Raw genomic sequence first — 12,201 nt, 5'->3', positions numbered from 1 at the left:
TAACAAGAGTCCCGCTCAAACTTCCAGTGCAGTCACATTCGGAGGCTTTTTCTGCCCAAGCACATCTCACTTACACATGGAGGGCGGCAGTCGCATCCAAAATGCCCTGACTCCGAGGCCAGAACTCCGAGGCTGCACGCCAGCACGCGGGACTCCAAGTGGGCAAATCCCTCCCAGAGCAAGACTCAGTCCCCACCTCAGTAAGACCCCGGGCACAGGGAGCAAGCAAAGGTAGCCAGAGTGGGTCCTCAACAGGTGCAACTGGAATTTGGGTCTGCCATTAAGCACGGTCCTGGGGGCAGCAGGACAGGGAGCAGCCGTGATGGCAGGTGGGGCTGCCGGGATCAGCCTTTCCCGGCCAGCTGTCCAGAGACCAGGGCTCCCTGTCCAGCCTCAGCCTTTTTCTCTGGGTTAATAATTATAATTTTTTTTTTCTCTTGGTTCCTTAGCTGGTCTTACATAGACAATCAGACTGTCTGGAAATAATGACAGTTTTATTTCTCTGATCATGATTTTTTTTCTTTTTCTTGTTTTCCTTCACTTGGTAGCTAGAAGCGGTGGCAGCAGCCATCCTTGTTTCCTTCCTGGTTTTGACAGGAAGCCTAACATTTCACTAGTAGGTGTGATGTGATGGTTGGTGATTTTTTTCTTTCTTTTTTTTGAGACATGGTTTCACTTTGTCAACCAGGCTGGAGTACAGTGTCGTGATCTTGGCTCACTGCCTCCCAGGTTCAAGCGATTCTCATGCCTCAGCCTCCCAAGTAGCTGAATTACAGGCATAAGGCACCATGACTAGCTAGTAGAGAAGAGGCTTCGCCATGTTGGCCAAGCTGGTCTCAAACTCCTGACCTCAAGTGATCCTCCAGCCTTGGCCTCCCAAGGCTGTGATTACAGGTGTGAGGCACCACAGCAGGCCGGCTGATGATTTTTTATAGATACCATTTATTAGTCTGTGAAGTTTTCTTCCATTCCAAGTTCTATAGTTTTTTTTCCAAATCAATTGTAGGGGTTAAATTTTATGGATTGCTTTTTCTGCATCTATTGAGCTGATCATATTGGTTTTCTCCTTTAATTTGTTAAAGTAACAAATTATATGATTAGATTTTTATAATATTTAATCATCTTTTCATTCTTGGGGCAAACCCTACTTGGTTATGGCATATCTTTTTTGTTATTCAGTACTAGATTCAGTTTGTTGATGTTTTGTTTAGAATTTCTGTATTTACGCTCATAAGCAAGATGGTTGGTAGTCTTCTTTTCTCAGATCGTCCTTGTCTGCTTTAGTTTTTGTCCTTTTTAAGTTTACACTATGCTCATAAAAAAAGGAGTTTGGAGTTCTTTCTCTTTTCTGAACGAGTTAGCATGCTATTGGGACTATCTGTTCCTTGAAGTGCAGTAGAATTTTGAAAAATCATCTGGCCTGGTGTTGTGTGTGTGATTTTTCTTGGGGGTGGGGGATGGGTGGTGGTGAATAGACTTTACTTCTTTTTTATTTTTTTTGAGACAGTCTCACTCTGTCACCCAGGCTGGAGTGTAGTGACATTAATTTTTTGTATTTTTGGTAGAGACGAGGTTTCATGATGTTGCTCAGGCTGGTCTCGGACTCCTGAACTCAAGTGATCTGCCCACCTTGGCCTCCCAAAGTGCTGGGATTACAGGCTTGAGCCACCATATCTGGTCCTGTCTTTCTTTTTTTTTTTTTTTAAACAGGATCTCGCTCTGTTGCCCAGGTTGGAGTTCAGTGGTGCAACTTCCTGGGCTCAAGTGACCCTCCCACCTCAGTAGCTGGGACTGCAGTTGCATATACTTTGCTTATTTTTAAAATGTGTGTATTGGTGGGGGTCTCAGTATGTTGCCCAGGCTGACCTTCAACTCCTGGCTTCACATGATCCTCCTGCCTTGGCCTCCCAAAGTGCTGAGATTCCTGGCTCTAAGACTTGTAACTACCTATTCTACTTGATTTAATGGTTATACATCCCCAATTTTCTATTTGTTCTTGAGGAAGATTTGGTAAGATATTTTTCTAGGACAGTGTTCATCTTGTGGAGGGTTTCAAAATTATTGCCATAGGTTTATAGTTTATTTTATTTTATAGTTTATTATAGTATTTTATTTTAAAAATCTGCAGCCTCTGTAGTTACGTTCTTCCTGTTGGTCCTCGGGTTATTGATTTGTGCTGTCTCTCTTTTTCATGATCAGTCTTATCAGAGGTTTGTCAACTTTGTCATTTCTTAGAACTTTTGGTTTTGTTAATCTTTTCTATTGCATATATATTTTCTATACTTCTGGTTTTGTCTTTGTTATTTCTTTCCTTTGGGCTTATTCTGTTGCTCTTTTTTAACCTGTTAAGTGAAGTACCCCCCTTAGCCATAGAAGGGTGACTGACCTGCCTGCAGGTGACTGCAGCCGGCAGGCCTGGCCCTGCGGGCTCGTGACTCCCCTGTCTTCCGTTTCCTCTGAGGGCCTAGGGAGGGAGGCCAGTGCCTAGCCCAGATGTCTCAGAAGGAAAGGACATTAGGGTTTCTTGAGGAAAGGAGGGCAAAGCAGGTCTGTCTAGGCAGTTGGAAACATGGGAACGACAACTGGGTTGTCTTCCCTGCAGCTGGTTCCCACAGTTCTTCCAGAGCCAGGCCTGAGGTCACTTAGTCCTTAGGGTGTTGGGAGCAGGAAGTGCTGAGGTGCTAGGGGCGGGCTAGTGGGTTAGGCAGCCTGGTTCCCTAGGGAGGGAAGCCACCCAGACCTGCAGGGGCACGGGAGGGAGGGTGCAGGGGAGGAGAGTGCTCCCATCCCGCCTACCAACTGAGCTGAGCTCCCTCTCCTCCGGCCCATCCAGAAGGGAATTCTGGCAGAACCACTTCTGGACCTGTCTCTCTCCACCCCCCAATCCTGTACCCTCATTTAACCTCCCTGACTCTGACAGGGGCTTGGGTCTATCTTGGGGCCTGGCTGCCATCCTGGGAAGGGAAGGGGAGCAGATCAGAACTTAGCCTCTGGCTCCAGGCCGCTGGACTCTGGCTGGGCCTCACGTTCTCCTGAAGGGAGCACCTCCCCTGCCCTTCACAGGGTCTGCCTTTGCTCCCGAGTCTTTGCCCTGTTTGGAGCAGTCTTCTTGTGACCCCGGTGGCCATGTGGCTTGCCCTGAAGAAGGTGAGTGAGGGGAACTGGTGCACAGGGTCGTTGATGGGTTGCTGAGTAGTGAGGAGTCATGGCAGGAAGCAGCCTGAGCCCCTGAGGGGCAGAGCCAAGGAGCCAAAGCCAGCACCCCCAGAGCCGCTGTCCATGAGCGACCTGAGAGCAGTGGCGCTAGGAAGGCCACCCTCCAGCCTGCTGCCCCTGTTCTAAGCTGCCTCCTGTCAACCTGCCTTCCTTCCAGGTGGCTACATGAGGACAACGCGGGGCGGCTGGCTAGTTCACTTCATCCTGGAGTCAGCACATGTGGATCGATGGTGACTCCTGGAAAGCAGTGATCAATTGGCCACATCTGTCAGAGCTGGGATGGGAGGAGGCATGCCAGGGGCCACAACCGTGTAGTGTCAGCCCCTGAAGGAGAGAAATCAATTTCACTTCAGTTCTATGGGGTTCATGCTGAGATGTGAAAGGCTTTCAGCCCCTGAACTCCCTGGGACTGCTAGGCAATAGGCCATGGAGTCCATTCTATTATTTAAAAATGGCAGGCCTAGGCAGAGGTGGCTGGATTCCTTGAGGCCAGGAGTTCGAGACCAGCCTGGGTAACATAGCGAGACTGTCTCTACAAACAAAACAAAACAAAACAAAACAAAACAAAATTAGCCAAGCATAAAGGTGCATGCCTATAGTCTCAGCTTACTCTGGAGGCTGAGGTGGCAGGATCCCTTGAGCCCAGGAGTGCAAGACCAACTTGGGCAATATAGAGAGACCCCCATCTTTTTTTTTTTTTTGAGACAGAGTCTCACTCTGTCACCCAGGCTGGAGTGCAGTGGCGTGATTTTGGTTTACTGCAACCTCCACCTCCCGGGTTCAAGTGATTTTCGTGCCTCAGCCTCCCAGGTAGCTGTGATTACAGGCGCATGCCACCGCGCCTGGCTAATAATTGTATTTTTAGTAGAGACGAGGTTTCACTGTGTTGGCCAGGCTGGAGAGAGACGACCATCTCTAAAGTAATAATAATTTAAAAATCAGCAGGGCAGGGCGGCATGCAGCTGCAGTCTGGGCGCCTTGGGAGGCTGAGTCATGAGAAGGTTTCAGCCCAGGAGTTGAAGGCTGCAGTGAGCTGTCATCTTACCAATGCACTCCAGCCTGGTCTCCTTCTTTGAAACATAAATAAATGAAAAATTTACAAATGGCAAACCTGAGCCCTCTTGATTTGAGGTGACAGAGGAGGAGGTGGACAGCAGGCTGCCTGCAGGCTATGCTGGCCTGGTGTGGGCGCCTCCGCGTCAGTGCGCTGGGTCACACAAGCACGTGCTTGCTCTGAGCAGCAGCTGCCCCGGCTCAGGGTAGCTTGGCCTCACTGTTGCTGGTGTGTGTTTCCTGGGGTCTGCTTTGGTGCAAAGCCTGCTCTTCATGTGGTGCTGGCTGCCCACGTGGCCTTAGTGCTGCCCCACCCCCTGCCCTACCCCTGCCTGGCCAGAGAGCCTGACTGCCCACTCTTAAGTACTTCCTCTTCTGGCCTGTGACCATGGTGATTGTCTGTTCTGGATTTGCTAGAAGGCCAATTTTGCTTTCCTCAGTAAAGATGTTTTGAAATTCGTGTTTACACTTTCATAAGTTTTTTTCATATAGGTAAATGGGCGTATCAGGAAACAGTTCTTTGACAAATTGTCTTGGTTTCTGCCTCATAAATATGTGGTCATTCGGCCTGGAGTGATGGTCTCTGAACTGTTCACCTGCCCTCAGACTGGACCTTGACCTTGTTGAATTCTCCTCCTTGGAGAGGCCTTCCTTGAATGTTCACCCTAAAACAGTCTCTCCCCATCACTGCAGCTGAAAGCAGTTGATGCCCCCCTCCCCCGCAGTGTGAACTTCCCCTGTCCCCTTCACTGCATACCCCCAGCACCTACAACAGCACTCCGCAGGTGGTCACAAGCTTATAGTTCAGTTCACCCTGATTTCCAGGACTAGTTCTGGGTCACTGCTCTCAGCCAGAAACCAGTACATCCTGGGACCCCTTACCAGGAACATTCTAAGTCGATGACTGATGAGTTTGACGTTCTCCCATCTGCCAAGGGTCAGTATGGAGGGAGATGCATCGACCGTAGCTCTCCATCCCCATGGCAGACGGGCCCAGAGGGGCCTGGACCACCAGATGGCCTGTATCAGAACAGAATGGTCCCCCGCTCGCTGGAGAGACAAGTATTCATCCTAGATGACCTCAGGGGCCCGAGATGTGGAGAATGGTGCCATTGGCCTGCATCCGGCACAGAGAGCAGCAGGGCCGTCTTGCCCCTTGGCCCTCTCCCAGGCCCTGGCTGAGCTGGGTCCCTGCAGAGTGCTCTCAAGGGGCCAGTCCTCAGCTTCCCAGGTCAGAGAATTCCCAGGATGGGACAGGTCATAGCTGGCTTCCAGCTCATTCTGGAATTTCCCATTTCCTGGGAAGAGGGTGAGGTCAAGTTTCCTTTTTCTTTAGCTAAGAACAATAAGACCCAGCCTGGGGAAGGTGCTGGAGCTGTCGGGATTTCTAGGTGTTCAGAGTTCTGGTCACTAGGAGAGCTGGGTGCCTTCTCTGCAGGTGTCCTGGGGCAGAGGGCCCAGCCAATCGCTCTCCTCCTCTGGTGCCTCAGTGTTGCTGGAGAACTGCCCCATCTCGAGCCCCCGTGGAGCTGAGCTGAGCACTGCCCTGACTGTGAACATCTGGCCGAGTCCCCGTCCCTCTCCCAGTCCTCATGTCAGCCTTCCCTGCTTCCTTACAGCCACTGGGCTACTGTCACATCCATATTCTTCCCAGAATCTTGGCATTCCTTCCGGCTCCCAGTAGGGCACCTGGCGTACTGGGGCTCACGATATGTTTGCTGAATTGCTCTCTGTGGCTTTGTGCACTGTCCCGAACAATCTTTCCCCCATCCTTTCATGGGGCCCATTGCTTCTGCATTTCAGGAAGATTGGACCCAGGGGCCAGACAAACTAGACCCTGTCTCTGAAGTCAGGCCTTGGGAGCTGATGTCTGGCATGACCCATGGGACAGCCTCCACCACACCCTGACATGCCCTCACTCTTCACTGAAGAAAGCCAAGCAGGCCAGAGGTGGTCCTCATCTCCCCACTGGGGGCCTATGGGCTGTCAGGGGGCCTCCTCTCTCCAAAGCACCCTTTGGTCTCTGTTGTAACCTGCTTTCTGGACCGGCTGAAAGCTTTGTGTGTGTGTGGTCAGGGAGGTGGAGTGAGCGGGTATATGCATGTATCTATGTATTAGAGGGGTCAGGCCCGCACACACGTGGTCAGTTTTCAGCTCTGCACCCCCAGCTCCCAGTGCCCACCCATTGGATGACTCACCTGAGCTTCCCACACCCACATCTCCTTTATGAAGAAACGGCTTCCTAACCATGGCACACGAGTGCATTATTCTGGGGAAAGGAATGGTGCTGCTGCGGCCAGGGGGGAGCAGTTCGAGGGGCTGAGGGCACCAGTGTCCTCCTCAAATCCTCACTGAGGAGAGGCTCTGATTTAAGGCGAGCCCTCCCTGTTGGGAGAGCAAAAGAAACAGCACGACACGGTGTGCTCAAGTGACATCTTTCAATATAATCTCTAAAACTCTATGAATTGAACAGATAAAATACCTCTGGGCTATTTTGTTACAAAATATTTGCCATTTGGATTAGTTGCTGGGTGCAGCCACCCTGCCTTTCCCTAGAGAGGTTTCTCTCTGATGGGCGAAGGGTGTGCGGGGAGAGGCAGCGGGAGGTATGTACAGCAGACACAGGGACGGACGGACAGATGGTCTTCAGGGACGCCTAGTAGGTACAAAGAGACTCCTGGCTGGCCACGGGGGCTGGTGTGGGGGGGGGGTGGCGAAGACGCAGGGCTGATCAGCGTGTGCTGGATCAAGACATGTGGAGACAGGCAGGCAGGCTTCCAGAACAAGCTGCCGGCAGGCCTCGTTTCAGATCTAGGAGTGGGATTTCCCTAAAAGTGGGCGGAAAACTAGTTTCATCTCCTATTGCAGACTGGAGTTGGGGCCAAATGGATGAAATCAGGAGAGGGGACCAGGTTTCCCAAAGGTGGGGTGGAGTGGGGCCATCTTGGGGTGATTAGGTCTGGGGCTTAGTCAGCAACCTACTCTTCCCGCAACCTTGGAAGAGCAGGAAGGCCCAAGGGCACCCACAGCCGGCGCTCTGCGGGGGGCTGGAGGCCCTACCCTGTCTGATGTCCTGGGGAGGGAGCAGGAGGCTTTTCCCAGCTCCCTGAGCTCTGGGCTCTGGGGACAGGGACAGAGAGGGGTCCCAACCTTGGCCTGGGGACTTAGCAGGGAAGGGAGGTTACTGATGCTTTCCCCTGACAATAAGGAGGGCCAGCTGTGTCCTGCCTCAGGCCCTCAGGGGTTAAATGCCCCTCTTAGCTCAGGACTGGCTCCCCAGGGTGCTGACCCGAGGCTGGGCTGCTTCATAGGCAGACTCCCTGTGCTGCCTATGCAGGGCAGCACTGCACCAACCCAAGGGGCGGGCCTCTGCCCTGGGGCAGGGGCCTTGAGGTGCCTGATAGTCCTGGTTCTCAGATAGAGGCCCACATGTGAGCCAGCCCTAAGACTTGCTAGCCCCAATTTGGAAGGCTGGGGCTTCAGCTGAAGTGAGAGGGAGGGCCTGGGGTTGCTGTGCCCCTCAACAGGGGAGAGGGCACTTTGTAAGCTTGAAGAGCTATGTGATCAGGGGACCGGGTCCTGCCTGTCAGGCTGGGGCTGTCTGGAGCAGTGTCCCGGGCCCCCACGGCCCCCACCCCATGAGTATATTTAGCCAGTCTCATAGCTCCTCTTCCCCCATACCTCATACTCCTGCCTCTTCGTCATTGTTTTCACTCTATTTTCAGCTTCTCTTATTTTAAGATTCCTCCACTCCCATTCTCACAACCCCACCTCCTCCCAAGTCCCTGACACCTCTCCTCCAGGCCTTCACTTTAAGGGCGATCCCTGCCCTGGCCAAGGGCATCAGAGGTGTCTGAATTTGTGCACCACATCTGCCAGCTGCTCCCTTCTGCAAGGCAATGACTGGAGCATCTCTGTTACAGAGAACAGAGGAGGGCCAGGGCAGCAAGGAAAGGGAGAAGCAGACAGGCTGGCAGCCACAGGGGAGAGGGCAAATTGGCTGCAAGTTACAGAAACTGGGACGACAGAGACAGGGCCAGAAATAGACTCGCTGGGTGACATCACAGTGACGTCTGGGTGACCACACACACACACACACCCACACACGAAATGAAACTAGGTCATCTGGAATCTTTGAGAGCAGGGAACAATCCTTGCCTCCTACCTGGCCCCGGCTACTGCAGGTGGGGCTGGGCGGGGGGTGGGGAGATGCAAGTCCATGTCAGACTTGATTCGTGTTCACTGCCTCTCCCAGGAGGCCTTAACCACAGGCTCCAAGTTGCAGGGAGACCTGCACACAGGACAGCAATGAGTTGCTGGCACAGGGCTGGAGCCTGGCCGGGCTTGGGACAGATTCGACCCGATAGGGCCTGACGGGGAAGGCCATGGTACGGCTCCTGTGGTCTCTGGGGCAGCTGCCTCTCCTCCAGCGAGGGAGGGGCCCTTCCCCAGGCTTGGGCTTGTGGAGCCACCTGAGGCTGGCTGTCCCATCCTGAAGGGGTGACCTGGGCCCTGGGAGACAGTGAGCTCCGCTTGGCTCTCCTTTGCAATTTTGAGGGTCCAGGGACTCTTGGGCACCCTTGCTGGAGCGGGTGTCTAGAACCTTTCAGGAGGGGGGAATATTTAAAGGCTGAGGGGTGCAGGGGAAACGCATATGCCTTTGGATCCCCTGTTTTTCTTGCTTACCTCTGCACCCAAGTCCCTCTTGGAGGCCACAGACGCATGCAAGAGGGAGCCCTGACTTGGACCGAACCCCGTCTCCACTTCTGCTTCCACGATGGAAGAAATGGACTTGGTTCTCACGCACGTTCGTGTGCATGTGCCTGTGCGCACGTGGCACTGGCTGGGTATTAGCTGGGGCTAGGGAACTAGGAAACTCTTTTAAAAGGTGCATTTGCAGATACATGACTTCACAATCCCATGGCCCTGTTGAATTGACTGGCAGGGAGCTAAAAGTGCTCCCCTTCCCTCCTCCCTCTCTCTAAGCTTTTCTGGAGTCTGGGCAGCTCCTGAGGAAGCAGAGGTCCTGGGAAGAGGGAGAAGAACACGGTCAGGAAAGCCAATGTCCCTGGGGACCAAGGAATAGCCTCCTGAGAGTGCCAGGCTTGGGGGTGGGGGCAGCAGAAAAAGCCCCCCTCCTCACTCCTCCCACCCTCCAGGGAGCTGGACCAACCCTCCTCCCCTCAGCACAGCCACAGAGGCGCTAGTCATGGACTGTGAGCCAGAGATCTTCTGTCTAGTGCTCCGCTGCTGGCCAGCCCAGCCCCGTGCTGCTGCCCCATGGCCTGAGGCCCCCACCCCCGGCACTAATAGACTCAAAGCCCGCAAGCTAGTTAGACCCTCAGCTCCAGCTTTCTTCACTCCATGGTCCAATGGGGGAAAGTGGCGGCCAGGGGAAGTGGTGGCCCAGGAGAGTGAGGTGGTATCTTCAGATCTGGAGGTGAGGTGCAGCCGAGAAAGGGAAGGATGGCTGGATGAGGCAAACCCAGGTGCCAGGGGTTGGGATTCTTTTCCCAAAATGATGGCGATCAGTGACCAGGAACGCATTGTGCCAGGGTATGGGGAGCAGCGGAGGGGCAGCGCAGGCCCTGCAGTGGCCAGCCCTCCCCGGACAGCAGGGTAGTGGGGCAGAGTCTACACCAGGCTCCTTGAACCACTGGAGTAGCGGCGTCGGTGCAGCAGGGAGCCTGGTGGACAGAACTGGTGAGGGTGATTGTAGGGGGGTGGGGGTGGGGGCAGCGGGGGCTGGTGGATGACCTTGACCGGGGAGCCGGGGCCGCCCAGGGGTGTGGAGCCACAGGAGTCCGAGGAGGACGAGGTGTAGCAGGAGAGAGCCTGGCTCAGCAGGGGCTCCATGCGGGCCAGGCAGGGCTTGTCCAGGACAATGACCTTGACAATTTGCTGGCACTGCACCAGGGTGCCCGGGGGTGTGGGTGGCGGCGGTGGCGGCAGTGGCGGTGGGGGCTGCTGTCTCAGGGGGCTAGGCTGCAGGTCTGGCGGCAGTGCCGGTGCTCCCTTCTCGGCCCCCAGCCCGGAGTTGTGCTGGGACGTTTGAAGCCTGTTGTGAATTGACACCTAGTTTAGAAACAGCCAGAGAAGCATGAAATGTTACAAGACTAATTCCCAGCTGCTAGGACAGGCTGCCCTGAGCCTCCCCTGTCCTCCCTCCCACCTCAGCCCTTACTCCGACACTCTCCCCATCTCTCCATCTGCAGGAAGACTGGGTTCTGACCCTGGCTTTTGCCCAGGAGGGAGAGAGGAGTCAAGAGGCTGGCATGTTCTGCCACTGACCGTGAGCAGCGTCGCTCTGCGGCCTCAGTCTCCTCATCTGTGAGGTGGGCTCTGCATAGCTCTGCACCTGACTTCATGGACCTGCTGGGTGTCTCTGGGCTATGGGAAAACTCCTCTCCACCTCCTTTTCCACCACACTCTGAGCTTGAAAGCCGAGGTCATGGTCTTTGCTCCTCCCCACCCCCCAGGAGTGTGTTGAGGCAAAGGAGTTCAGATCCAGGGATAGAGCCAAGCATTTTCGAGCCTTTCATGTCCCTCTGTTCCCTCCAGCCTTGTTACAGAGGAAGCCTCACCGGCATCTTTGACATCACAGAGGCTTAAACCCCAGAATGCCAGGGATCCCTGAAGGGGTGATCTGGACCTACCTGTCCTCCGAGACTCCCCAAGGCCATGACCCTGCAATTGGAGAGCAGCCCAGACAACCGAGGGCAGAGCCAGCTCCCCAGCTACCGTTTTGGCCCAAGCTGGGTCCTGGTTAACTTGCCTGGCTGCAGGAGGGTATCCCCAGAGAGGGCTCTAACCTCGATCCCTGAGGCGGGGCAGGAGGATGTGGCCCAGATGGTGCTCATGAGCCCCCTCCCTCAGACCATGGAGTTCACTATGAACTAGCCTGGCCTCCCCTTGCTAGCAGGGGGAGGGGGAGGAGATGGGTGGAAGGGAGGCTAGAGGATTCTGGAAGGAGAGGGATTTAACTCCTCACACTGTTCCACCCCCAAGCTGCCCTGCCTATGACTAGGACACCATGCACTCCCCTCCAGACACCTGGTCCTCTGGGGGAGGCTGAGACCCCCCTCCTCTCTGGTGATTTTCCTGTTGGGCTGCCATCTGTCCTCAGGCAGCACCACCTAGGGCTGGTGCTCAGAGCACAGAGGGGGAAATGGAAGCTGCAGGGGAGGTACCTCGTCCAGGCCTAGACCCAGCTGGCCCAGCCCAAAACTGTCCTGGCGCCCTAAAGCAGCACTTCCTCATCCTGTTGGCTACAGCTGGAATTCAGGGAATACCTTTCCCGGACCTGTGCACTCCTAGGGGTGGCTTCCCTCCCGAGGCTCCCCAGTCTTTGTCTGCCCCCCAGTATTCACGAGCCCTCTGCCACACTCGGCATGTCGCAGGCTTTATTCTTCCTTCTCAGCCTCCAACCTTGGCACATTTTCCAGGCCTGAGGTCCTGCTACACAAATGAAAGGTGCCCTGAGCCCCTCACTGTCCTTCTAAGAAATGGCAGGCAGAGAGCATGGCTGGGGCCCACCTGCCTCTGGGGAGCCCTCCAGGGTCCTCACTCAGGCAGAAGCCGCTGGAGGGCACAGGCTCCTCTCCCTCCTGCTTGTATTCTGAATTCTTCCCCAGGAGCCAGGACAGGCTTGTGCTCATCTGCCTTCCTCCACCGGGACCTAGTAGTGGCCCCTTCCCAGGTGAATTTCTGGCTGTTCCAGTCCAGATCCACTGAGCTGTCCTTCCCTCTGAAGCTCCCGCACAGCACCCGCTCGGGGCCACAGCCTGTGCCTCCCATTCACCTCGCTCACTCTGGTCCCTCCACTGCACCCCCATCCCCATCCCAGTTTTGATCCTTTCTCTTTAGTGGTCAGTAAGTGAAAAGCAGGAAGTGACAGCAAAAGGTCCTGTCTGATCCCCTTCTCACCTCCCT

At 54.6% G+C, this 12,201-nt stretch overlaps 1 protein-coding gene across 5 annotated transcripts in view; it reads right to left on the bottom strand.

The window, feature by feature from the left end:
• Positions 1-8,873: 8,873 nt before the first annotated feature.
• Positions 8,874-12,201, bottom strand: part of IQSEC3 (IQ motif and Sec7 domain ArfGEF 3) — a 107,116-nt gene continuing 103,788 nt past the window's right edge. For 3 of the 5 annotated variants that reach the window (XM_032254383.1, XM_032254387.1, XM_032254388.1), the window contains exon 14: positions 8,874-10,344. In XM_032254383.1, the coding sequence (XP_032110274.1) occupies positions 9,904-10,344 (441 nt within the window). In that variant the 3' untranslated portion in view covers positions 8,874-9,903. The remainder of the gene's footprint in view (positions 10,345-12,201) is intronic. The other 2 variants (XM_032254384.1, XM_032254386.1) reach the window with 2 other exon arrangements.

This window comes from Sapajus apella, unplaced genomic scaffold (genome assembly GCF_009761245.1).
Source record: "Sapajus apella isolate SASKATOON/1434 unplaced genomic scaffold, GSC_monkey_1.0 scaffold86, whole genome shotgun sequence".
Taxonomy (NCBI): domain Eukaryota; kingdom Metazoa; phylum Chordata; class Mammalia; order Primates; family Cebidae; genus Sapajus; species Sapajus apella.
Note: the sequence above shows the minus strand (reverse complement) of the source record. Positions and strands in the feature narration are given on the sequence as shown.